The 26,632-nt window shown below is 41.0% G+C and overlaps 3 protein-coding genes, 1 non-coding gene and 1 pseudogene across 7 annotated transcripts; 1 reads left to right on the top strand and 4 right to left on the bottom strand.

The window, feature by feature from the left end:
- Positions 1–690: 690 nt before the first annotated feature.
- Positions 691–25,191, bottom strand: LOC115684576 (60S ribosomal protein L31). 2 transcript variants are annotated; one of them, XM_056307724.1, is made up of 3 exons: positions 25,181–25,191; positions 1,817–1,927; positions 691–1,129 (listed from the first exon to the last, which is right to left on the bottom strand). In XM_056307724.1, exons 2-3 carry the CDS (start codon positions 1,897–1,899, stop codon positions 850–852), a joined length of 363 nt encoding a protein of 120 aa, XP_056163699.1. In that variant the 5' UTR covers positions 1,900–1,927; positions 25,181–25,191; the 3' UTR covers positions 691–849. The 2 variants fall into 2 exon arrangements, with proteins under 2 accessions (XP_056163699.1, XP_030465213.1); XM_030609353.2 differs by lacking the exon at positions 25,181–25,191 and adding an exon at positions 2,241–2,341.
- Positions 3,772–15,235, bottom strand: LOC115684573 (zinc protease PQQL-like). 2 transcript variants are annotated; one of them, XM_030609347.2, is made up of 21 exons: positions 14,944–15,235; positions 13,703–13,949; positions 13,502–13,627; positions 12,701–12,838; positions 12,480–12,614; positions 12,117–12,374; positions 11,912–12,049; positions 11,755–11,824; positions 11,446–11,659; positions 10,408–10,513; positions 9,030–9,263; positions 7,163–7,327; positions 6,926–7,075; positions 6,750–6,841; positions 6,227–6,308; positions 6,033–6,116; positions 5,842–5,958; positions 5,640–5,750; positions 5,445–5,525; positions 4,484–4,678; positions 3,772–4,124 (listed from the first exon to the last, which is right to left on the bottom strand). In XM_030609347.2, the coding sequence occupies exons 1-21, from the start codon at positions 15,150–15,152 to the stop codon at positions 4,047–4,049; spliced, it is 3,030 nt and encodes a 1,009-aa protein (XP_030465207.2). In that variant the 5' UTR covers positions 15,153–15,235; the 3' UTR covers positions 3,772–4,046. The 2 variants fall into 2 exon arrangements, with proteins under 2 accessions (XP_030465207.2, XP_030465208.2); XM_030609348.2 differs by having other exon boundaries at positions 13,703–13,944; positions 14,944–15,085.
- Positions 16,587–20,887, bottom strand: LOC130137035 (histone acetyltransferase type B catalytic subunit-like). 2 transcript variants are annotated; one of them, XM_056307721.1, is made up of 10 exons: positions 20,740–20,887; positions 20,518–20,559; positions 19,732–19,841; positions 19,098–19,166; positions 18,903–18,941; positions 18,752–18,828; positions 18,493–18,592; positions 17,795–17,879; positions 17,530–17,690; positions 16,587–17,408 (listed from the first exon to the last, which is right to left on the bottom strand). In XM_056307721.1, exons 1-10 carry the CDS (start codon positions 20,816–20,818, stop codon positions 16,770–16,772), a joined length of 1,401 nt encoding a protein of 466 aa, XP_056163696.1. In that variant the 5' UTR covers positions 20,819–20,887; the 3' UTR covers positions 16,587–16,769. The 2 variants fall into 2 exon arrangements, with proteins under 2 accessions (XP_056163696.1, XP_056163697.1); XM_056307722.1 differs by lacking the exon at positions 20,518–20,559.
- TRNAP-UGG (transfer RNA proline (anticodon UGG)) lies at positions 21,015–21,086 on the top strand. The gene has a single exon. It is a non-coding gene; the product is annotated as a tRNA-Pro (tRNA).
- LOC130137047 (probable caffeoyl-CoA O-methyltransferase At4g26220) lies at positions 21,752–24,895 on the bottom strand (annotated as a pseudogene).
- Positions 25,192–26,632: the final 1,441 nt, after the last annotated feature.

Below are 26,632 nucleotides of genomic sequence, written 5' to 3'. Positions count from 1 at the left end.
ACCCTTGATCTGGACTTCGAGACTCTCAAAGCCAACAGGCTTATGGGAAATGGACTTTTAGTAGAATTTAGTTTTTAGGAAAAGCAGGTAAGTTCAATTTGTGGTCCACTGCTAAATGGGCACCTTTTCCCTTTTCCTCTGCTTGCTTGGCTCATCTTCATGAGTCATGAGTAATCTTGTTTTGCTTATACATATGAAGCAACTTAAGATGAATGTTTCTTGTTTGCTCCCTATTGTTTCCAAATTCAACATCAGAAAGCCCAGCGTCCAAATGCATCTTTTTCAAATAAAGCACAAGCAGCACCAATCGCAGCAGTCATTTGCATGAAAGCATATGTGAAATATTTGCAGACATTAACCATATTCAAGAGCCCCGCTATATCCTCTCTCGTCCACTAATGGCATAAGGCCAAAGAGAAGTCTTCAAGGAGCAATATACTTCTCATTCACACAGCCGGAAAAGCATCAGACCAACAAAACTTCGTGCTAAAAAGTTCCATAAGGAAGTACATCATCTTTGGAGGAATAAGTATCAAGTTACCACAAGTGTCAAATGCATGACTTAACTTTCAAATTCAACCAATGAGTTGGAACAATTCTTAGAGATAATTGAATGTTTGTTCCCGGAGAATTTTTCTTCCCATTGCTGTTGTATCTGAGAATTTAAGTAAGGCCAGTGAAAGCAAAGAGTCAAAGAAGCAGAACTGGAAATTCATTCGAGAGTGTTGCAAAAGAACAGTCAAGCAACTAATGTGTGTCCCATAGGCTCATGTGATAATGAAAATGCTCGACAAAACTGATATTCCGACAGAATTTAGGGTCAATACAATCAACTGTAGCAAAAATAAACTACTCATCATCCTCAATGATCTTGGTACCCAACCCCTTTATCCCCTCCGCTGGGATCTCAGCGACGGTGACGAGAGAGTAGAGCTCTTCCTTGGCGTCTTCATCCTCGTTCCTCTTGCGAGCTATGCGGACCCTGATCCTCCTCGGAACACTTCGGATCCCCCTGCTCCATATCTGCTTGTTCAGCTTCACATCGACTCTAACATCCGTGGTTCCCATGGCTTTCTGGGCAAACTTCCTGATCTCCTTTATGGCCTTGGGAGCTTTCTTCTTAAAGGTGCTGTTACCCAAAAACGACAGAAGAACCTTTAAGACATGTTCTTAGAGGCGGAACATAACTTGCCACAATCGCATTACCGATTAACAGATTTAACTATTTGCTGCCTTCTCTGTTCCTAGGAACTCTCAAAGTCGAACAAAACCTACAAATCCACATTTCATGTAGGAACTGAGATTCCAGGAGGTTTCACTCCTCAAGGATACTAAAGGGGCCACTGATGCTCGTTAGCCAAGGAGCACAAGACAACTGTACTCACACTACAAGATCTACCGATTAGAAATGCCGACCAAACAACAAAGCCCCAGGATGAAATCCCAAATTCTTTAAGTAGATGATTGCCTTTCTTTTGGGTCAGAAAAGTAGATGATTGCTCTTAAGCAAATGAAAACGCGTTCCAGATAGAACACAAGTTCACTGAAATAGGCTCCCGATCAGTCCAAAAAATATGTTCTCATCGGCAGAAACAGATCAAATGAGGAACTATTGCATATTACACGAAAACAACCAATGAATGCTTCAGATTAGAAAACCGCCATCAGCTTCAACCCTTTTTTCAATATACACTGAATCCTATTCTTTCAACTAATTCATGGAGCAGAAAGCTCCCAAATAACTTTGCCAATCATCAGAACAACGCGACAGCTAACTCAGCGAGATAAAAGACGGAAGTCAAAAAAGGGACTTTACCAGCCATGGAGGCGCTTGTGGAGATTGATGGTGTACTCTCGAGTGACCACCTCCTCTTTTCTCCCTGCCGTCTTCTCCACCATCCTGGACGACCCTCTTCAGTTCAACCGCCTATTCAATTCAACCCCACCAAAGAACTCAGCATCGCTCTTTGAGAATAACAACACGCACCCACAATTTGTGCAATAAAACCATTGATCTCGGATAAACCAGATTGTCAAAAACGCAAGTCGTGATGGCGATCGACGAATGTAACGTGAGACATAAGTAATTCAGACATTGCTCGCAAAAAGATCAAACACCATGAAACACGAAGTTAGCCAAACACTTTGGAGATGGCAGACACATAGAGGGACCTTCTCTATCAGTAGCCTCGGCTTCCAAGCAACCCAGAGAAAGAGAGAGAAAGAGAGAGAGCTCTTACGGCGCCAATGGGCAGAGGGCGAGGGCGAAGCGAAGGCGATGCTGAGATTAGGGAGACGAGGAGTGAAGAAAGGTAGGGGGAAGGCTAATAAAACCCTAGTGGCATTCCGTAATAAACTCCACCATAGCATGCCCCGTTTCGTAAATACGCATCTCAGCTTTTTAACCTCATCGAGTGCCCCCGCCTTGCAATTGTTAATTAAGCGTACTTAATTGGAAACGCTGCAATTTTCAAAATACTGATCAGGCATAATACGATAGCTGTAAAATAATTTTTGATTAATTGCTTAAGTTTGATAGGAGGATTGCGTTTTTTTTTTTTATTTACAAGGTAAGAAGGATCTTGACGTCGAGGAAGAGCTCAGCTCGTTGGTAAAAGAAGGCTCGTGGCTGAAGATCTCGAGATTGTTGGAGAAGTGGAAGTCGAAGCTCGGGCAGTCACCATGGTGTTGTATAGTCGCCTCCTATTGGATCCGAGTGGAAATGGCAGAGTGAATCATTAATTATTTAGACAAAGTTAAATAGAAAATGCACTCGTTCTTAAAATAACGTCACGTCGCCATGTGATTGAAATTCGATAGTTGAGTAACTAATTAAACCCCGAGAGATCGAAGTAGTACTTTTTCCCAGGGATTTATGACTACTTTTGTCCCAAATTGTTAGTTAGTTCCCAAATCACTTTTGACTCGTCTATAGTTTTGGCAAAGGCAACTCTATGGTAGTTTTGTTAATAACTTTTGATATAGAAAAAAAGACCGAATATTTACTTATTAGTAATTAGTGACTTCTTGACGTATTAGAAATTCTTCATATCAGAAAATAATTTTCATCATCTCAATAGCTACTAACTAGAAAAGTTTTATCTTGTCAACATCCAACAATGCACATTTTTTCAATCACGGTTAAAATCCTCATGCGCAGAACCACCGGTCATGACTGCAATTGCAACTAGCAATTTTGGCCCATGCTATGGATGAACTTTCTTTTCATATAAATCAAGGAAAACATTGGTTAATACGAAAATCGATTTATACTTGGACATAACTAAATTCGTATAAAATAATATGTTTAGTAATCATTATATCAGAATAAATGGACCATACTACAGCCAACGGAGAACAAAAAGACCTCATTCCTGAAACACATGGATCAATTGAATGGATATTAAGGATCAATGGGGACTAAAGATTAGGATAATTAATTGCAATTCAACGTATAAGTAGATTAATCAATCATTTCTATGGCAAGAAAAAAGGTCATTAATGATGGGTTTATTCACACGACACGTGGCTCGATCGATACGCAAATCAGAGAGGGATGTGGCCAAGCAATTGTCTGAACTCCCTAGTCGAACAACCGGCAAGGCCAATCGACACAGTCGAAGCAACCATCCTAATACATGTATAAACTACGTACAACAGTTGTGAGCTTCATCGGATAAATCTAATGATTTTCAAGAGCAGCAGACCCCGTAGCTGAAGGCCACGACAATCGTTCACCAATATGAATCAAAATCTCCGGAGAATATGCAGTAATTCGGAAATCTTAGTGATTTTTCAGTAGAATTCTTCAGTTGTCTTGTTCAGAAACGGTAGACATGTTGTTTAATGATTCTGAGTTCATAAAACAGGGGCCGATCAGATGAAGAAGGCAGGCTCGAAAGTAACTTTAAAGCGCCCGAGATTTACCTTTTCTTTCTATCAACTAGTGTTTCTACACTAGTAAAGTTTGACATCTCGAAGTATTATGAGCTGTACCTTACTGAATGAGCCAAGTCCTATGCGACTTTTAACTTGAAAAAAATCTCCTACGATTTCACAGAGCGGCGCGAGTATCTCCACAAACTCAGAGCCAAGACTGCCATAGCAGCGACACCTGCTAAAATCTGCATAAGACCCAAATACCCACGATTACCTTCTTAAAAAGTAAAAGATGAACTCAAATGAAAAAAAAAAGAAGCTGATAAATGATGAGGAGCTTAAACCAATGCAACACTACAAAAGGCGGTCATGACCTATAGTTTGCAAATGTCAAATATATTTTCTAATTTTGGATTATATAGTTTTTTCAAAGTACTTGCAGGACCGAGGACTGGCTAACTGATAGAGAACATGAGAGAGTTGATCAACGAGTGAGAGCGATGAGGGAAAATAAGAAGTTCCTAGGATGATTGTTGAAACGATAAATCTATAGGATGTAGCTAATTCACAAGTGGCGAGAACTGTCAAGCTAATTGCAACTGACCTTTGCATCTCTTCTGTATATGGTCTGAGAGAACCCGAATAGTGATTTTAACATTGCGAGGCGAGACCTTTGCGGCAGCAAAATCACCACTGTGTGCTGCTTCTTACAAGGAAAAGGTAGTATTCTTTGTAAAGCCGACTGGGCTGTGGATGGTGTAAGAGATGCTCTAACTTTTGAGCGTCCTTCATCTTGAACCTGCACCAGAAATGGAAAGAATGGGACGAGTCATTAGAAATACCGTCAAAGCTGTCCCTCTTCTACTACAAGATTAAGTAACATTGTTATTTAAGTATCCTACAGCACTTGTCTATGGGGTTTGGTGGGTTTTATATACGTACAGTCTCGCTCCACCAAATGATCTAAGCTTTTAGTTTGGCTATTTCACCATATTATCACAGCCACTTTTCCCCAAAATTTATTTCACATGCACGTGCTATTCTCAATTCGATTTGCATGTGAGAGGGTGTTGTAGTATTCTACATCGCTTATTCGCTTGGTATTTATAGGCGTGCAATCTACCTCTACCTAATAATTTAAACTTTTGGATCCGATATTCTGACAATCACATAATATTGATCGTGTGAAATTTATAGTTGAATATTCACTTTTGACCTTTGACAGAATAAGAAGGTAAAATTCTATATACTGCATATAACGATGACAGTCTTATTCATGTTCATACTTCTTTACAAATGTATTAAGAAGAATAGTCCAAGCAAGATCGTCCAACTAATTTGCATTAGCTTCCATCGTTGGATATTTATGTTCTTTCATCCTACAAAACGTCATTGAATAGATACTGCAGGGGTTCCAATTTTCACATGGATTTTCAAGCCTCATAAAATTGTAGTTCAGTGCTACATGACCAAATGAAACGTATGCACAGAAACCACACGGCGCGATGAATGATGCAGAATGGAAAAACGACATAAAAAGGCAGAGGATGACCCCAATAACTCACCTTAAACGAAGTGCCCACATCTCCGGAATAAACTCTTGATTGGTAGCTGCGCAAAATTTTGTCCAGCCAGTAATAGTTCTCCTGAAAAAGAAAACACCAGAAATGGATCAATGGTGAAAATTCATATGGCTCCAATATACTGATAGATCATGATCATAAAGAATGCAGAATCTCAAAGAAGAATTTCACTTTTACCTGCACTCCATCTTCATGAGCTCTTTGTTCTATCTCCAGAATTGTCAAAACATCCTCTTCTGATGGGCCTTCCTCTTGAAGACGTTGTATTTCGTCCAAAGTGAGATCAACCTGTCGAGACACATTGCAAAATGAGCTAAAACTAGGGCATCAACCTCTTAGATCCAGCAAAAGCAAGAAAGAGAATTGAAATGGAAATTACCAGCTTCAAGGAGATTTCTGGATCACAAGAAAAATCAATGCTAATGTCGCCACGTACATCGCCAGTCCTTGAAGGTCTATTACTGCCAAGAAATACTGAAACCCCAGTGGAATAGATCTGTACATAATGGTAAGAACTAAATAACAGCCAAAAGAACAGAATGGTGAAAACAATGCCCGCACAGTAAATACCTGCCCATGCTTGAAACGAAGAACCTGCATTAGCTTTGTTTCAAGAAGTTTGCTCAAAAATCCGATAGAGTGAATCTCCTCCACCTTCATTCGCAATTTGTTTTAGACAGTAGTACAAACAGAAATTGGTCAAAAAAGCATGGCAACCCTCTCATCCATAAGGTGTGAAAATTCGATCACAAGGAACCACATACCATTGTTCCATTTTTCAATTCCACAGGAAAGCAGATCTGCACAGAACACTGAGCTTGCACCATGGGACTCCTAACAACTTCCCTATAAGGGTATGTAGAGTATCAGAATCCAGAACAGATAAATTAAATTTTTTATTGTATTAGAATTCAGAACAGGTAAATTAAGCTTCACCATGAAGAAAATTACTGGAAGCCCATCCACATATTTCACTCCTACTGAAGCATACCAAATTGCTATTGCATATGAAAAGCAAGATTGGATGAAAGATACAGAGGATGATGGATATAGAGAACTGACTTTTAAGTATTCTCAAAGATGCTAAGAGAGAGTGGAGTGCAAGGGCACTAGCTAAAACTAAAAGAAAGTAGGATAGGGTGGAGATGTGACAGGTATTTCATTTCCAGACTCATTTCACAAGGTCCTTAATACTTCAAATTTGACCAGTTCTCAAAGAAAAAGAGATCCTAATCTCCCCCCTTCTTGTTCTGGTGGGAGGGGTGACATGATAACTGAAGAGCCCACCTGACACTCTTCGTAGGAGAAGTGACTGGCAAGCCCTTGAGGTCATCACGGCTATATCTTAATATTGGCTCAGGAGGCCTTGGAATTCCACCCTATATGAAGAATCAGAACACAATAATCAGAAGGCTTTTAAATCTTTAGTGATTGCGAAATCATAAGCTGCAAAAATTACTTACCAGATATTGCAAGATCAGAGGGACAGCAATTATAGGACTTATACTGCCAACAATCACAACTGTAAAGGTTGATGGATCCTTAAAACAGCAACTGAAGTATTCACAGGCTCTCCTTGGGTCTACTCTTTTGAGGTCACTTATCTTTATGGGCTGCAGAGAAAAATTTTAGCTCATTTCTGACCTTGGAATAACCGTCTTAGAATCAAAACTGAAATAAAACCATGATTCCAGGCATACCCTGAAAAAGTACGAGTTTCCATAATTGAGCTCTCTCACACGGTTTACAAAGGCAGTATAAGGATCCCTCTCTTGAGCACGAACTGCTGCTTCAGCCATTTGCATGACAATTTTGACATCCTCTTCTCCCGGTTCCACAACGGTAGCAAATAGTTGATAAACAAGCTGCCAATTTCAAAATGAAGAGCTCAATATTGAACACCTGAACAGCAGTGGCAACATGTAAAATGCAAATGCAAGGTACTGAGTAATATTCAAAGAAAACATGAAAGCAAATTTCCACATGTCGAAATAGGGTATCCTCATTCAAATAAGTCCAAACTGCAGGCAGCTAGATACTCAATTAAGAGAATCATATCCTTGCAAGAAACATAGGGTGAAAACACGGGCATCCTGTAGATTCTATGTCAGCAGATATCAAAATAGAGATAAGGCTGCCCAATCGACTACATATGATGCAAACAAGGCATCGCAACTCTTGCTGGTTAGGGCTCTAGAAGACTACCAAACCCAAATCACAGAAAGATCTCAAACACCAATCTCGAAATGAATAAAATCACAAGCAGATGCTGCTGTTGAGGGCGCCACATCATCTTATCTAATATTTGGTTCATAATTTGATAACCTTTGGTTGTGGTAGGAGAGCGCTACAGCTTGTCTGTTCTTCTAGTGACAATTATACTTATACTCTATGACTTCACCTACATATGAGTGATACTGTATTTATGCAGACTATCTGTATCTACATTTTCTCTGACATTAGCGGTTGATCCAAATGTGCAGATATAAAAGATGCATGGGCCCAATTGCCACAAAACTGGAATGAGATTCACTCTTTTAGGTTGTGTTTGAGGGATTCCCAGCAATATAATGATCTTTCTTCTAGTATATGGCTTCATAACTTTTTTGACAACTCTAAAGTCTTTCACAAATCTTCTGCGGTCCTCCTCTCTATCTTTTTTCTTTCCTTCCTAGAATTGTTCTTTCTATTCCTTTTAGGAGCCTCGAGACAGATCTAAAGATGCATGCTTTAAGGAGATGACGCAAAAGCTCAAACTAACCAGTCAATTTGGAATCCAATTCGGGATTTTCCTTGGGATGTATCAGGAAGGAATTGGAATGAACGGAATTAGGAGAAGAAAGACTCGCGAGTAATGATTGGGAAGATCGTAAAATTGGAAGAAAAATGGATTTTTTTGGTTAGACACATGGAATTGGCTAAGCATTTTCCTCTCAGTTGCGCTATCCTAGAATACATAGAGATCTTTGTGGGATCGGGCCAATAGCATTCTTTATACCGTTAGGGCCACCAGAACAATGGCAAGATGCAGATCTATGGTGTTGATAGGATATAATTAAAATGACATTTTATAACGTGATGAAATATTCATCATTTATCAATAAACTGGTAATTGCTGTCTGTTAACATGCACTTCTTGCTAATAGCACCAAGTAGGTTTTCACTAATTGAACAATTAGATTGGAATTAGTACTAGTATAGAGTCCAACCCAATTAATTCAGATGAGAGAGAGAGAGAGAGAGAGAGAGAGAGAGAGAGAGAGAGAGAGAGAGAGAGAGAGAGAGAGAGGGAGGGAGAGGGAGCAATGTCAAGGAAAGTATGAGGAACACGGTTTAACAATGCTATGAAAATGAGATAAGCATATTAAAGAGATAAACTGAGGTTAGAAGGATATATCTCTTCCTGCAGTCTAACCAAGTTTATGCTATTTAAAAATCAACAGAAAAACGGACGGACAAATTAAGACCTACAGTTGATCTTTTGGAAGACCTGGATATACAACTACTTTATGTAACAATGACATGACTGGATTCTTCATTCCTGACGATAAAATTACTAAGTCAAACCTGCAGAGCAGTTTCCAGGTCCAATGGAGAGCAATCCCCAGAAAAAGACCTCATATAAGCTCCAATCTTTGTACCAACTTCAGCTCTCTTACCAGCAAGCATATCCATTAGTACAGAAGGTCTATAGCCATATACACCAATTTCCCCAGCAATCGTTGATCCCATAGAGCATGAAAAGTATTCATTCTCCGGTACTTCAGATAGACCCCCATATGAAAAACCAGTAAACAGGACCTGTAGTGCAGAACTATCAATGTACTAGGTTAAAAAATTAAGAGAATGCAGAAAACAAAAAATCTCATGATTTCTGCAAAATGTCTCATCATACATGATGATATGTATCAGAAATATGAAAAAAAAAAAAGAAGAAGAAGAATATCCTCACTCACTTTATAAATAGATTTAACTAAGGAGTTGACATTGAATAAGTTTGCTCCATCAGATAACCCTTTGCACAGGCAACAAATCACTTAGTTCTTTCACCTAAGCGAGCAATGAACCAGTTATCGCTACTTATGCCATCTTTAGTTCAATGAGAAGGTTCACGAAGTAGGAACTAAACGTTTTGATAATTTCAAATCTAAGATAGAAACCAACTTTCTCTAGCTTTCCGGAAAGCCAAATATTAGTACTCATAAAAAAAAACCAAGGAGACATTGGCACCTTCAAGTTCAGCTAGAATTTTTTTGGGCATGATCAATAGATTCTACAGCTGAGAATCCTGCAGCAACAAAGGCTTAAGAAGATCTTTGAAAACTTGACCTCCAGATACAACCAAGATGGTTAGACTGCTTACAACTAACTTTCTCCAAAATAAAATGATTTTGAGTTAAGCAAGCAACAGACAAACCTATGGCTGAACAATGATAAACAACTGGAAATAAACGACATGAAGATGTATGTCAAGTATGCTTGTTCACACATATGATGCCATGCTATATGCATTTGGTGTTATCATAACTCCTTTCCAATCAAAGCCTATTTTCATCAGTTCTGGTAGAAAAGAAATTCTTAAAGGTGCCAGACACACATCTTTTCAAGAGCCCAACAGTACTCACGTTTATCTCATGACCCAAATCTATATTAGGATTATAAATTTTAAATATTTTGACTGCTCTACAACTAAGCAGATAATACATGCATGCACAGGGATTTAAGATAGCAGGACTGGTGAAGTCCATGTTTTGTTTCTCTCTCTGCCTCTGACAGCCCCTTCCTCACAAGGAAGTGTACATAATCTGATGAATGCCATTCATAGAATAGGAAAAGGATGACTATTTAGAAATATATCATAACTTTCACGATGCACTACCCTAAGATTGTATATGTAGACTACTCACAATGAGGAGTTAACAAGGCACAGAAGTCCAGACTTTACCTGGTCATCAAGGAAGTCAGTACATTTATAACATACTCTCATCCCATTGGATAGGATCAATTCAGTGGCTCCGATGTTTGAGTATTCAAGCTGCTGGGCACTATAGCTGAAAAGAACATCCTTACAAAGTTAATGTTTTTTTTTTCTGGCCATACAAGGTTAAAGTTTTAATGTTCCCAAAAGAATTGTCCACCTAGATTGATTGAATAACCCATTGAGAGAACATGCTTGGCTATAAAGTTGACAGAAGAATAAGAAGAAATCAGTCATAGGTAGTTTAACCCTGTCACAGAATCTGCATGATGCTTTTGCAGCAATATCAGCACTTTTCAAGATTCATAATAGTCAATCACAATGTCGTCTGTACAAATCACTGTTTGAGGTGTTTCCATGTTGATAGAAGTAGAACTCTAGAAGATATTGATTTACAGAATACAGTTCATTTAATAAAAACAAGGGAAATCACAATGGAGGTCTGAGGAGCAGTTAAAATATGTGTATAATTGCTTAAGAACTTTAGTTGTTGTTAATCATATCTTGATCGGATGAGGACCATAGTGGAAATGGAAATAATCATGATAACTGTAATCTGACAAGTTCAATAGCCAAATACCTGACAGATAATAGTTAAATTTTATGCCACAAATCATGAGCTAGGCTCAAGACATGCAATGATAAGATAGCTGGCTGCGCTATCCCTAGATGTTCCATGAGTGATTTGTGGACCTCTAGTTATATAGCACAACCATCCCAAAACCAGCAAGAAGATCTCCACAAGCGGAGTTATCAATATTTGAGGAAATTCCGTTGAATTTTATTTTACATGTTCATTGCCTAAAGTTTGACTCAGCTGAAACTACATTTGGGAGAGTAAAATCCATATCTACCATTCACATACAAGAGAGTAAACGATAACCATATAGAATAAGATAGGAACATGATTGGAGGATATGCATGAATTAGATATAGAAAATTTATGATTTTAAAACTTCCAAAGGCAAGGACAAGTACAAGAAGAGACTATTGGCCAAACTGTACCCCGGATTTGGCTTCACGGGGACTATCTCTTCTGGAATATGTTCTTCATCCCATGGTGGAATTTGTTTTGCCTCCTCTAGAGAGTTGACCTTCAATACGACACTCCTAAGATCGTCCACCTTTGCAAATACTTGAGGCTCAACGGCCTTAATGACACAACTGCTCGAGGTAAGCAGCTTCTCCGCATATTTTGATACGTCTAATGATGAAATATCTAGAAGTACAAAAGAACTTAGTCAGTGCTCAGAACCTCTATTTTCTCTGGTATGGAAAAGCACTAAACTACATTAGATGGTTATGATGACTCACAGGGTAAGATAGTTTTCTGGAGTTGTGCCTCATACTCAATACCAATTACAGGCTCACCACGCAAAAAATGCTGCACATTTATATGTAAATATTAATCATTTCTAAAACTAATAAATCTAATTAATGACATTATCAAGATTATGGGTCGTGGAAATACTTGGATCAATTCATCTCGCAAGCTGGTTGATTGCGTTTGATCACGCTCCAGATAAGCGGATTCGATCTCCGACAATAGCAAAGCTCGAACAATAGAGATTTCGCGTTCTGAAAAACCATGGATTCTCACCCTCGCCACCTGAAACATATGTGTGGCTGAAAAACGACAAACAACAAAGAAGCTTATTAACCTAAGAGAAACTGACCTCCATGAGCATTGATTCTAGAGCCCCTATGGTCCCTCCTTCTTTGCACAATGCTGTTATCATATAGGCCTTTAGTGGACGAACTAAGACATCTGAACCAGCTGAACATGAGAAATAGGGCAGATCTTTCTTCCGAGATTGCTTGAAGAATCTTTGGTTTAGGGCATGAAGAAACACAGATTCTGTGAGCAAGTCCTTGTAATCCTTCACGGTTTTTAAATCATCAACTGGCATTTTGTAGCTGATCATTACCACACTCTGCACCAATACACATCAAGCTTATCTAGTCATGAAGAAACACTTCCAGGATAACAAACAAAGGCTAATATCATGCACAAAAGAGAAAATTAAGCACGCACTCACCCCAGCAGCTTCACTTTCAACAAAATATGAAAATCGTGGTCTGTCATGAGATGGAACTGAATAGGTAGGAATGGGTTGGTGGTCAAGCACTGCACCTTTCTGCCTAAAATGAGTCTTTATCATATCAACTACACTCTGCAATGGAGTGGAGAAGGAGAGCTTTAGAAATCCTGGAAATTTGGAAACTAAACATGGAAAGTTGATATGCAATGACACCAAACCTGAGTATCAGGAAAGTCTCCAACAGCTACAACTGCCATATGACATAACTGGTACCATTTCTGATAAAACTGCTTCACAGTCCCAGCAGAGACGGTTCGAATCACCGCTTCTGTTCCAATAGGTATGCGCTCTGCATACTGCATTATCCCGATTCCAATTGTAAACCACAAACTATGCAACTTCGCCGAGGTAAACTTCAATTTTTCATCAGCCAATATAACTTCCTCTGTAACTTTAAATGCCAACACTTTTGGGGAAACTTTCTTTTCCTTTAGTTAACCTTTAGAAATTTACAATCACAGGCGATTTTTCAAATTCTAATCACCTCACAGTCCTACTCTTGCATTGCAGCTTCACTAAAACACAGGGAAACAGAAAAAATTCCAAAGAAGATAGAATGAAAAAGGGAAATAGCACGCCCCACCTCAGAAAGAGGGGATAAAAAAGGCAAATAGACATGCTACTTCCGTTGAAATGACTTCTACCTGATCGTCTATTAATTTGGCAAGGTAATAGAAGGCTACCACGAACTGAACTCAAAAGCGATGCAAAAACACATCCTTCGTAATTTCCACCCACAAGCATGGCTATAAAAACATCTTTTAATCTGGCCATCCTAGAGGCTAGAGCAACAAGTCTTCTCTACCATTTTAGAAAGAGTTTAGAGATATTAGAAGTATATTCTTCAAACAAACTCTCGTTTGCCGGAGTAAAAAAGTGCAGTATAGCAAAGAGTCACTGAAATATTAGTAAAAAAAGAATAGAAAGCAATAGGAATTTGATTGATTACATGGAAATACCTTTGAACCTTCCATCAACAAAAGCCAATGAGCATCCTGCATTCTTCCAGTTGCATTCCTGTTACTTCTGTATTCTTCTAAGACGGCTCCTCGTTCTTTTTCCAGATCATCTTTTGAGACTCGAACCTGAAGTCCACAACTATTAATGCCGAATAAATCAAGAGAGCCAATAACTATCAAACTATCAAGTTTTGTTGGTACCTCAGAGCTGAACTCTGCCAATATAGAGATAGCCTGAGACAGCAGCTCAGGCTTGTCAACAGGAACAAACAACTCATATATGGTCTGATCAGCAGATGTTACAGCATTTTGACAAGCACCGAATTCTGCTCCGATACTCTCTAGGAATTTCACGATATCATGATTGGTATATCTGTTAGTGGCACTGAAAGCAAGGTGCTCAATTATGTGAGCAACTCCGAGCTCATCATCCTCTTCCAAGACTGAGCTGCCGCAAACACAATAGGTTATCCTCTTTGTCAAACCAACAGGATGTTTTACCAAAGAAATAAGCAATGCATGAAGTGTAACTAATGGCTAGATAAAAGACACCCCCCATTGTTTCTTTATAGTTAAGAACCGATACTGGCAATGAAGGTGGAATCCTAGACTGTCATCAGGTTCTGTAATCTGAGTCTGTAATGGTAGCAAGACTCAGCTGTTTCATCAATAGCATAAACGAAAAATGCCGAATTAATAGAACCACACCTACCACATGTGCTTCAAGGTATGAAAGACACACAAGACGCAATGCATGTGGTCTCCATGCCAACAACTCTGATATAATTGCGTGACAATTGGGCTTAAACCATATCACCTTAACCACGAGTTTATTCAGGCATCGGTTTCGCCTGAGTTTTGACTTGTCAACCAGATGACACGTACCGACACTTCATATAAGAGACTCGGATGGATGAGTCACAAATTTGGATTTGCTCGTCCATGCAAATATGTTAATGACCCGACCTTACCAGCACAAGCCCGACAAAAGCATAGCCTCGTGGGAGAGTGACAGGCAGACAGATCTTCCAAAAGTAGTGGCTATTCTCGTACATTCCACCATTCTCTTTAGACAAGGTTTCGCTATAACCATTTCAACAAATGACACATTCTGTCTCCCTCACCGAAAAAACAAAAACCCCCCTAAATATCGAAGCAGTCCTTCAACTGATGCCACTTCACAATTCTATTCCACCTCGCCGCATCTCATTTTGCAAACCGATTCCGCTACTCCACAGCCTCTTCGGTCAAACTCCGACAGTTCACTTCGTAACTCAGTCAACACGCACAATCGAACTCGAATGCACCACTCAAAAGCTCGCTCTAAGCGCTAACACTACACCATCGATCGCAAGCTCCCTTCCCCGATCGAATCGCCTGTTCCGATAGCGGAGAAAAAGAGGAGCGGTTAAAACAGGAGTCGCGAGAGCACGGTTGCTTACCCAACTTGAACGACGAGAGCGAGGGCGGCTCTCATCCTGGGCTTGGAATTGCGGCGGACGTAGTAAGCGAGGCCGTTGTCGAGCCGGCCGTGCTCGGTGCCGAAGGGCTCGTCCCCGAGCGCGTCGCCCATGTCGACGGCCGCCAGCTTCAGCGACCGGAAGCCGTGCTTCCGCCCGAGCTGCGACGTCTCCGCCGGGAGCAAATCCATGGCGCCTCTCGCTCGCTCTCTCTCGCTCGCTGTGTGTGTGTCGCGCGCGTACTGGCGACTGTTTTCGGACTTGGTTTCAAGCAGAGAAAGATTTTGATTTGCCGTTTGCGTCCTGGGGATTTTGCTTTTTACTACTCAAAATGGGCATGGGATGGGATGGCACGGGTGATAGTACTGGTTGGGGCTAATTAAAAAAAAAAAGCATAATTTTATTTTGAGTGATAATTTTGGTTTGAACTAAATACAAAATTTTATTCGAGTTTCAAATTTGCCCCCGTTATGTGAAATTTTTAAATTGTTCGTGCTGAATTTTGGATTTAAATAAAAATTGATGATTTTTTATGAGGCAAAAAAAGTTCGGATCAAAATTGTCATTGAACATAAAATTAGTGCTTTTTTTTAGGAATTGGCCTTATTGGTTCAGAGAAAAAACGACTTTCATTTTCTTTCTGGGGCCTTTTTCTCCCCCATTTTTTTTTTTAATTTTGGTTACAAGGAAATAAAAAAGAAGGTTAAAATGGACGACCCGCGCTATTATCATTCAATTTATTATGAATATTACTATAAAAGTCTTGCACCCGTTACGGAAATTTCAAATTAAGAAATATTTATTTTCCGCACTACCAACAGCTGTCCGAATTTTAGCGTGCTCATCAACGTAACATGAGCTATTCATTTGTCCACGACGTAGAAGACGGGCGACTTCTTATTAACCACTTTGGGGTAAGCGACGGTGTAATAAAGACTCGAGTGAGAAATCATTTGATTAATCACTTTGTCGTTCGCTTTGAGTCCATCGTTGTCGTGAATTTTGCAAATCGGGTTTGATCATGAATCTTCCAGGTACTTCCAATAGCTTCGGATACATCACAAACTTGGACAAGTAATTCTGAACTGAGTATTTCGTCTGTTGAGTTTGACTTTCTTTGTCTAATCCCTTACCTGAGAACTTTGTCGATTGCCAAATCCATTAGGTTACCTTGACTAGCAATTGCGTCGTGCTATCTTACACAAATTTGTGAGTAATAAGCATTTTCATCCTCTGCATCTTGATGCATCTGTTTTGCACACAATTTTGATGGGAACGGTAGAGGTGCATGAGGCTTTCCCTCAGCTCAGTCGTTTTGGTTCTTGGAGACCCGCCATCTAAGGATTTCTCAATAGAGACGCACGCATATCGTCTTCTTCAACTGCAGAAATGTCAGAAGAACTCGCGCTACCAGTCAATAAAAGGGTGGTGTGCCTCCCTCTCATTTGTTTAACAAATTTCAACACGCCGATTCGATGCGGGTTACAATTGTAACAAGCTTTAGGAGATAAAAGCCAGACATAAGAGAGACACGGGCACTTGAAAATGACAGGACCGTGAATGCAGCTTCTTCCCTGGACCCGCACGATAGTGTAAAACCAGGAAACGATCTACCTCTCCTGACATTGGATCCAAAACTAGGGATTGAGCATAAGCAAAACTACGCTGTCATGATCCGCAAATTGCGGCTAGCAAGGGTTTCTCAAATCATAAGCTAAAAGGGCAATGCCCACCTCAGTCATCTACAGGACCTCTGTTAATTCCATCCCGAGGGCTACAACATTTGTATTACACGACCTTTTCTGCGCTCATTTCCGAGATACCTTCTGAGCAATCAGCTTGATGTCCTTCAGTCTTTCATCAATTAACTGCTGCAGCTGCTCTTCTTGCTTGTTCTGGTTGTCCTCCACTTGGATACCGTTAGCTTCACCACCTGCTTGTGCCCTATGCATGACGAATGACATCTCTGGATCAAAATCACTCGGTACTTCAATCACTTTCTTCCCGGCAGTCTCAGAGTCTTTTCCCAAGATGTCGGCCCTGACACGGTTTGAAATGACGGAAAAATAATCCTGTATGCTCTTATCGGCTGGATCAAGCCCAACATAGACCAGAATCTCCCAACACTGAAGAAACTGTTTCTTGTTGATTTTGAAACGCTTCCTGGCATCCTCAACCACGCTAGGAGGAGGCAACAACCGAGGGATGTAGGTTTTCTTTGATAGTTTGCCTTGCTTCAACTGAGATACTGTTGAATTTACTGCCTGCTGGACCTTGTCAAAGCTCAGAAGCCGTTTCACATCGATACATGTTCGCAAGTGCTGAAGATTATCCACTGGCTCTTCTATTGTGAAGTCATAAACACCATCGGCTATTGCGACATTGTTAAGCACCTCCAGGAGATAGCGGCCATAACCTTTGCGCTGGTAAAGTGGTAATACTAGAATCTGACATTGACAAAAGACCTCATGAGCAATACAAACTAACTGTTTGAATACACTCTACATGCTCTTCTAAAGCACTGGAAACTTGTCTTCTTTCTTATAGCTAACCAAGACGAAAGCAAACCTGACCCAGCCGCAGTCGCGAACTATCAGGATAGCGATAGAAACGGTACACAGCAGCAAAACCAAGAAGCCTATCTTGAAAATTGCCTTGCTGATCACTTGTCTTATGAATAAGAAGATACAGCTCCCAACTTGAATCAGTTACGTCAATAGGATTGCTACCTGATTCATCAGAAAAAACTTGCTCAGGATTGGAAATTTCTACCCTTGACATATAATGCAACACATGCACACCCAAATAACCCTCGAACAAGTCAATGAATTACCGTCTACAAGAAGCAGAACAAGAGGGACCAACCGACTATACAGGTGTCCCGCCGTCATATCGCCCCCCATCAGCATGCGCACAACCTGACATGCGGGAAGAGTCAATTTTCATGATCCTTTCAACAAGTACTGCCTACTGTGCAAAAGGAGAAAAAAAACAAAGGAACACCTAATGCATCAGACAAAGGAAAGATGAAAAGGCAGAGCAGGAGAATGAAAAGCAGGCTCCTCCAAGAACACTCTGTCAAACTTATCAGATTGTTAAATGGGCAATATAAAAATCCAACTCCCTCCCCGGTCCCAGGGAGAGAGAGAAGGGCAGGACAGACTTTGATTTTCACAATGTTGACTAGCCATCAGCCTACAATGATAAGGCAAACAATGCACATTTCTTCTTGCGATTTACCGACATTCATAGTACAACCAACTAAAAGAATCAACGATGAGATTGCTCGTAAGAGGAATTCTGCTTCCCAAGACAGGTTTGTATTGAAACAGGAAAATCTTAATTAGCAGCAGTAGGAAATGAACACATTCATTAGGTAGGCTTTACCTATTACAAAGCATAATGAAAGTTGATTGTCATGTTCATCATATTATGCATGCATGATAATGATGAGCACTGAAAATGGAAAATTTAAAGGCTATTTTCATGTGTTATCATAGTCAGCATCAGCGTTTAGAGAATTAAACCCACCTTCACATCAGAACTAACTGCTTTTAGATTACTAATGGAATCGTTGACATGACCATCACAGTATTTATGCTCTAAAATCTCCCCAGCTGAAAATGCAGACCTGAGAAAAGTCATATCGACATGATAACTTAACAAATAAGTAAATAAGACACTCAGTAAACCAGAGCCGAGAAAATAAAGAATGAAGTTCTAATTTTAACCTCCCCCCCCCCCCCCAAAAAAAAAAAAAGATAAGATAACCGGAAAAAAAAACCCGTACCTAATAAATTGGGTCTCCTTGGAAAAAGTTTGAAGGAAGTCATCTTTATTTTCCACAAGAGTTTCACCAAACATATCCTGATTCAAAGATCAACCAATTAGCGGTTGTCAAGAGGAAAGAACAAAAACACTTTAACCAGTAAATTCAGTACCTTAAGAGCAGTGTTCAGATCTGTGATTCCTTTGCCTCCCTTGAACAAATAAAAACCACAAATATCGCATGTCACCATAAACAAAGACAAAGCTAAATTGCAAGACGAAAGCATCATTATCCCGCATTCTATTGACAACTCTAAAGAGTCAGCAATGCATACTGATCATAATGCAGAAGTAGATGGAGTACTTACATCTGATTTGCTCTCAAAAGCAATCTCTGCGTATGCATGAAACGATACGCAACTTACCCACACGGATATCTGCATCGAGTGCAACAAGCATTAAGTGGAGTCATCTTCTACTATTTAGAACTACACAATCACACAATGTTTCAAAAAGCTCAAAGAATCACAAAGATGAGATATTCTCCTTTTTCAGCCAGGAAACATATTGCTGCAAGAAAAAAGACCAAAAAAAATTTCTCATTCTCAATATATTTACTTATGTTACAGAAGCAGTCAACCAAAACCATCAAAAGGATATCAACTGATAGATATCACTGCACTTCAAGCACAAAGACAGACTGCAGTATCCAGGGTCTTCAGTAGCTGATAAAGACTATTATTGTCTCATAGCTCATCAAAGGGAGCAGCTTGTCAAGCAACAACCAAACTAGATTATAAATGTAAATATAACAAGAAAAAAAAAGCAGCAAACATAATGAAAGATAAATCACAGCTTGATCATGCAGAAATAAAACAAAAGTCAACCCTCTACAGGCAAAGCACATTATCTGGTAAGTTAAAAAAAAGAAAAGCAGGCAACTCATGCATCTTCACACAACAATGAACACATAGTATCACGCACGTAAATTATGTCCCTTACATTTAGACCTTGGTATCCATAGATTTTTCCATCTTCCTCAAAGAAGTGACTCAAGTCAACTGGATCGAGGCAGAAGCTATCTGGAACTCCCACTTCTTCTTCCCTGGACACTACAAAACCAGCAACCATATTACAACTCACGGACATATGAAGTCGAAACACATTTCGGACAAAAATGCTCGGGGATCTAAAAAAGGAAAAACAACCGACAAACAAGAGCAAAAGCATCTCATGGTCAGCTGAGCCTTTAAACCGAGACAAATCTCTAAACTCAGTAACTCTACAAGGCCTAGGAAAAAAACACCAGGGTAGGTACCTCCAATAGCGTATAAACAAAGCAAATATAGTTCGCCAAAAAGAAAAAAACAGTGCCCACACGACTCCGGAAGTAAATACAGAGCATCAGCAAAGACCAAACCATTTCTGTTAGTTAAACTTAGCTTGGATTGAAATACGCAACCCGTATTTTGTCACCACAAAAATTCTTCCTTTTTTCCGGCAGGAAGGTAGTTACCACGATGAGAAGACAGACTAATGTCGAGTAAACCTTAAAACCTCCTACTTGGTTACTCCATGAATCAACTCATGAGTAGCTCACTCCAACTATATATCAGCAAATACTAACGATTTTCATCAGGCCCGCTTCGCACTAAGCTACGAGGAACCGAATTGTTCAGCATCCAACAGAACTTCCAACTAATCCGAGCCGCCGCCGCCGCCGAAGAAACGAGAAGGGATAACGAAAACGCGCGAAAATCGCGGGAAATATACTCCGCCCAGACTTACCCAGATACACCTTGATGCAGCCGTTTGGGTCGACTCCAGCATCTGCACCACGAATGCAAAGGGAAGAAAAAAAAAACGAGGACGCTGAGCGCGCGAAACAGGAGGGAATTTTACGCAAGAAAACAAAACTAGCCGCGGGGGAGTCCCGCGGAGTACAGCGACGGGGTTTTCAGGGGGAAATTGAACGGGAAGGAGGTCGGGAAGAGGCGGTCCCGGAGTTACCGATGCCGGAGAAGCCGACGCGCCGCCGCTTCTTGGGCTCGGCCGCCGGATCGGGCGCTGCGTTGTGCTTCTGCGCCATCGTTAGGGTTTCGCCGAGCGGGGAAGTGGGAGGCGGAAAGGCGGGAAATTGCGCAGAGCGCGAGAGCGAGAGAGGGAAGAGGGGGGAGACGTTGGGCGAACCGCGATATTAGAGGCACCGGGGTCACGTGGCTTGGCACGTGCCGAGACAGATAATTGGGGTATATGTAAATTACTTGCGTTCATAGCAAACGAGCGGGCGTTTGGTCTAGTGGTATGATTCTCGCTTTGGGTGCGAGAGGTCCCGAGTTCGATTCTCGGAACGCCCCTCCTATTTCAATCCTTTTGTTGCTTTTCCTTCTTCTTTTTTTTCCCTTCAATTTGCGCATAAAAATTGCATTGATGTATGAAGTTCAGGGTACGCTTTTCACAAGAATTTAGCTTTAGTTGGCTAGTTGGTGCCAAGACCAATTACCATGCCTAAGAACTAGAGGGAAACCCCCACTAAGAACCATATTGATGTATGAAAGTTCGGGGTACGCCTTTCACGCGAATTTAGCTTTAGTTGTTTATTCGGTGCCAAGACCAATTACCATGCCCAAGAACTAGCCAAACCTCCATTAAAAACCGCGCTGATGTATGAAAGTTCAGGGTACGCTTTTCACGCGAATTTAGCTTTAGCCGGTGCCGAGACCAATTACCATGCCTAAGAACTATTCTGGCGAAGAAAGCAGAGCAGATGAACATTGCTTCGTTATTGATGTTGTAGACCTCTCGTCGTCCACAACGAAGTTGACCTAGCGAAGCAATGCATCGGACGGAAGGATCACGATTGTAGCTCGGAGTTCCTGACACCAGGACTAAGGTAGATTGAAAAAAATGGACATGAACGGTCTTTTATTGAGTGAACAGTCCTCCAAATTTGATTTCAAAGCATTCAAAAGGAAATAACACGACAGCCTCACAATCTGTATTAGAATCAATTGTGCTCAAATCTCAAAAGAAAGTAATAGAAACTATTTTGATCTGTGCCATAAATTTGATCAAAACACATCAGTAGACGCGCCCGCAGATCGTCATCCCATCGCCCAGCCTGACTTGAGATATATCGAACCGAGGATTGCCCACGATCATTTTGTTGAACTCGATCTTGTCCTTTCCATGCGAATTGCCTCAGCAGATCGGACAAGGCGACGGTGCCGCCCCAGAGAGTGTTGTCGTACACGATGACGACGCCCCCGACCCTCACCAGCCTCAGCAGCCTCTCATGGTAGTTCTTCAGGTTAGCCTTATCAGCATCTACGAACGCAAAGTCGAAGCTGCTTTCATTTTCTTGCTGACGCGAAAAAGGAAGAGCCGGATGAGATTTTTGAGAGTCTAACAAGCTCAGAAGATACCATTTTTACTGCACAAGTCCAAATGAGGATCATCTTTTACTAGAGAAGTTACACTAACATTTTCTAGTAATTTATCGAGGACAGGCAAAGCTTGCGATTCGATGAAGTCGATCTTGTGTTCGACGATGGCCTTCTTGATAAACGGTAATCCGATCTCATATGCTTCTCTGTCTACATCGATCGCTATGATCTGCACAAGAAACATTTGATTTGACCAATATGAAACAGCAAGAGAAAAATGTGCAGATTAATTCTAGCTTGACAAACAGAATAGCAAGTTTTTCCTTTTTTCAAAGCAAAAGACGACATACCTTGCCATCGTGCAGAATCGTAAGAGCCGTGAGGAGGAGAGAGTATCCGGTGAAGACGCCACCTCTATAGTCTTCTTGGCGTTTAATAGCTTCAGGAGCAGGGCGATGAGCTGACTCCCATCCGACGCAGTTGCCAAGTAGGACCTGTTCAGTAAGAATTCCACCGACGCTGAACATACAAACTTACGACACTCTCTGGTTTTAGTACATGGACAACAACTTTCGATCATTGAATTCTATAATTATGGCAAATTTTACTCAATTTTATCATCGTCGTGACATAAATGTCCAGCTCCGAAAGCGAGCAATGTTCACCGAAAGTTTACCTTCTACTTTGGAGAAAGAACTGCCCAGGTCACAATCTAACTTGGGAAAGTTTCTGCAATTCAATGTGGAAAATGGGCATCTTATAAAAGCAGTTCTCTTCCAAGATAGGGCCAAAGCAGGCGAGTTCTGTGTCATCTGGGTGTTAATTTTGCCGGCTGGACAATATTATGTTACAGTTGATATGGTTTGACTGACTCTATGGCCGTGGTAAGGACCCCATTTCGTTTGGACACTAAGGAAAAGAACTGAACCTGTTCCAGATGGCATAAGGTTTCCATCATGTTGTCATTGATTCAGACATTTTTTGGTGTTTGTTTCCAACTGATGCAGGACTCCCTTCCTCGTATGACATTGAGTTGAGTACGATAACGTGAGACTGAATCTGTCGGATCCTCTGTATATAATCGCCATCGCAACACGAAGAGGGACCGAGAGGGTTGGAGGGTGAACCCAAAAAGAGCAGGGCTTGGTACGTTTGCCGGCCATCCGCTCGAGTCGCCGTCAGTCCTGCCAAACCCCCCCAGCCATCGCACCTCACTCTGGCCAGCCGCGAACAGGTGGGCTTCTCTTCATCTTCCCTTGTTTTGAGTTCCCCCTCCCCTGCCTCTCGGGTGCCGGGCACACCGAGTCTATTCGGTGATCGCCCGGCACCATAAAATGAGGAAACATCTTCTTTCACCACCGGTGAGTGTTTCTGAACAGTTTTTATCAAGAAATAACCTTTGAATCCCACTGAAATCGACTTAGAAGGCGCATCCCACCTGTTCGATGGAATGTCTGAATGAAGGCCGAAACCAAAACAACATGTGATCAGTCCGTAAAACCTTCGATATACGTTTTGTTCGTCTTGAGATTAATGTTGGGTGACTGACTTTGTGTTTTTTTTTCGTGATTTCTTTCGGTTTTGTCGCATATCTCACGTCGCCCGAGTCGGCCGCGTGTACGCATTCCCTCGCCGGAAGCTCCATTCTCCTTTGCTGGGTGATGCCCGCGGTTTGAGGCCGCTCCCGTTAGTCCACTATCTCTGCTGCTTGGTGTGTATGTTTGTTTGCTTAGATTAGTACGTTTCTTGAGGCCAGAAGTGTAGTGGCCGGAGGTCGAGTTTTTTCTCGTTATTATCATTTCGTGGCGGGGGATAGTCGACGGTCCGGCGGCAACGTCGGTTGACGGTCCGGCGGCCACGTTGGCCAGAGGCGAAGGTGGAGCCGATGGTGGTCGTCAGAATCGCCGGTGTGGGCCGAGCCATCGGCGGGCAGTGGGCTTCCCTGGCATGGCTTCGGTGAAGAAAATCATATAGTTTGGCGAATGCAGCATACAGATGAAAGTGTTCCGCTTCATTTTCGCTATAGGGTCGTGTGTCAGAGGCAACTGAAGGGTCGTGGATGATGTTCGCGCCTAGTCACGGATGAGCCACGTCCCATGCACGAATGGGCCACGTCCCATGCACGAATGTGTCACGTCCCATGCACGAATGGGCCACGTCCCATGCACGGAAGGGATCATGTCTCGTTCATGGACGGGCTCGGAGTCCTTTGCTCCCTTGGGCCGTGTCACATGCATAAGGAATATAGGAGGAGGTGGAGAAGAGTTGATATTCGCACCTAGTCACAGATGAGCCACGTCCCATGCACGAATGGGCCACGTCCCATGCACGTAAGGGGTCATGTCTCGTTCATGGACGGGCTCGGAGTCCTTTGCTCCCTTGGGCCGTGTCACATGCATAAGGAATATAGGAGGAGGTGGAGAAGAGTTGAAAAGGAGACGCCAAATAGAAAGATTGTCGATTAAGAATAGTTTTCGATTTTTGCAAAACCAAAAATCCGATCTCATATGCTTCTCTGTCTATATGGATCGTTATGATCTGCACAAGAAACATTTGATTTGACCAATATGAAACAGCAAGAGAAAAATGTGCAGATTAATTCTAGCTTGACAAACAGAATAGCAAGTTTTTTTCTTTTTTCAAAGCAAAAGACGACATACCTTGCCATCGTGCGGAATCGTAAGAGCCGTGAGGAGGAGAGAGTATCCGGTGAAGACGCCACCTCTATAGTCTTCTTGGCGTGTAATAGCTTCAGGAGCAGGCGATGAGCCGACTCCCATCCGACGCAGCTTGCCAAGTAGGACCTGTTCGGAAGAATTCCACCGACGCCGAACATACAAACTTACGACACTCTCTGGTTTTAGTACATGGACAACAACTTTCGATCATTGAATTCTATAATTATGGCAAATTTTTCTTAATTTTATCATCGTCGTGACATAAATGTCCGGCACCGAAAGTGAGCAATGTTCACCGAAACCGAAAGTGAGCAATGCTCACCGAAAGCAAGCAATGTTCACCGAAAGCTTACCTTCTACTTTGGAGAAAGAACACCGGAAGCTTAGGGCGCGAATGGTAACCATTCTGCTCCAGAAATCAAATTCTTGCTAGAAATTGATTTCTGGAATTTTTGCCAGAAATTGATTTTTGGAGGAGAAATCTGTTTGGTAAAACATGACTAATTCTGCTCCAGAAATTGATTTCTGGAACAGAAATCTATTTTTAGTTTTTGATTTTTTTGGGCACCTCAAAAAAAAAAATTTCACTCAAAGTGGGTGCACAAAGGTATTCTAAGCCATTTTGTGAAGTTTTGAAAATTTTGATTTTTTGATTTTTTTGGGCACCTCAAAAAAATTAAATTTCGCTCAAAGTGGGTGCCCAAAGGTATTCTAATCCATTTTGTGAAGTTTTGAAATTTTTGATTTTTTTGGGCACCTCAAAAAAATTAAATTTCATTCAAAGTGGGTGCCCAAAGGTATTCTAAGTTATTTTGTGAAGTTTTGAAATTTTTGATTTTTTGATTTTTTTGGGCATATCAAAAAAATTAAATTTCACTCAAAGTGGGTGCCCAAAGGTATTCTAAGCCATTCTATGAAGTTTTGAAATTTTTGATTTTTTTATATTTTAAAAAAAAAAATCACCAAATTTCCTATTTTCTCGAAATCTGACTTTTTTTTATTTTCTAGAAATTTTTATGAATTTTTCTGAAAATTTTCAATTTTTATGCATTTTCTTAAAAAAAATTAGTGAGAAAAAGAGAGAAAATAGGGAGAATGCATTTTGAAAGAGAGAAGCTACAAAAAGTAGCTTCTTTTTTTCTTGCCCAAAACTCATTCTGGAATCAAGTATTTTTAACAAACGCATTTTTATTCCAGAATGCAAAAATTGCTCCAGAATGCATTCCGGAAATTTTTTAACAAACGCATTTCTGTTCCGGAATGCATTCTGGAGCAGAATTTCTACTCCAGAATGGATTCCATGCGCGCCCTTACCTTCTACTTTGGAGAAAGAACTTCCCAGGTCACAATCTAACTTGGGAAAGTTTCTGCAATTCAATGTGGAAAATGGGCATCTTATAAAAGCAGTTCTCTTCCAAGATAGGGCCAAAGCAGGCGAATTCTGTGTCATCTGGGTGTTAATTTTGCCGGCTGGACAATATTGTGTTACAGTTGATATGGTTTGACTGACTCTGTGGCCGTGGTAAGGACCCCATTTCGTTTGGACACTAAGGAAAAGAACTGAACCTGTTCAAGATGGCATAAGGTTTCCATCATGTTGTCATTGATTTAGACATTTTTTGGTGTTTGTTTCCAACTGATGCAGGACTCCCTTCCTCGTATGACATTGAGTTGAGTACGATAACGTGAGACTGAATCTGTCGGATCCTCTGTATATAATCGCCATCGCAAGACCACACAACCAGACATGCATAAGGAATATAGGAGGAGGTGGAGAAGAGTTGAAAAGGAGACGCCAAAAATGTCAGGTTTACTACGCTACCTTGAAAAGCATCATTG

The sequence above is a fragment of the Syzygium oleosum genome, unplaced genomic scaffold, assembly GCF_021117445.2.
Source record: "Syzygium oleosum isolate NSW1041296 unplaced genomic scaffold, Sole_v2.1 Sole_v2.59, whole genome shotgun sequence".
In the NCBI taxonomy this organism is placed as follows: Eukaryota; Viridiplantae; Streptophyta; class Magnoliopsida; order Myrtales; family Myrtaceae; genus Syzygium; species Syzygium oleosum.
The sequence above is the reverse complement of the archived record's forward strand: the minus strand, read 5'-3'. Positions and strand labels throughout refer to the sequence as shown.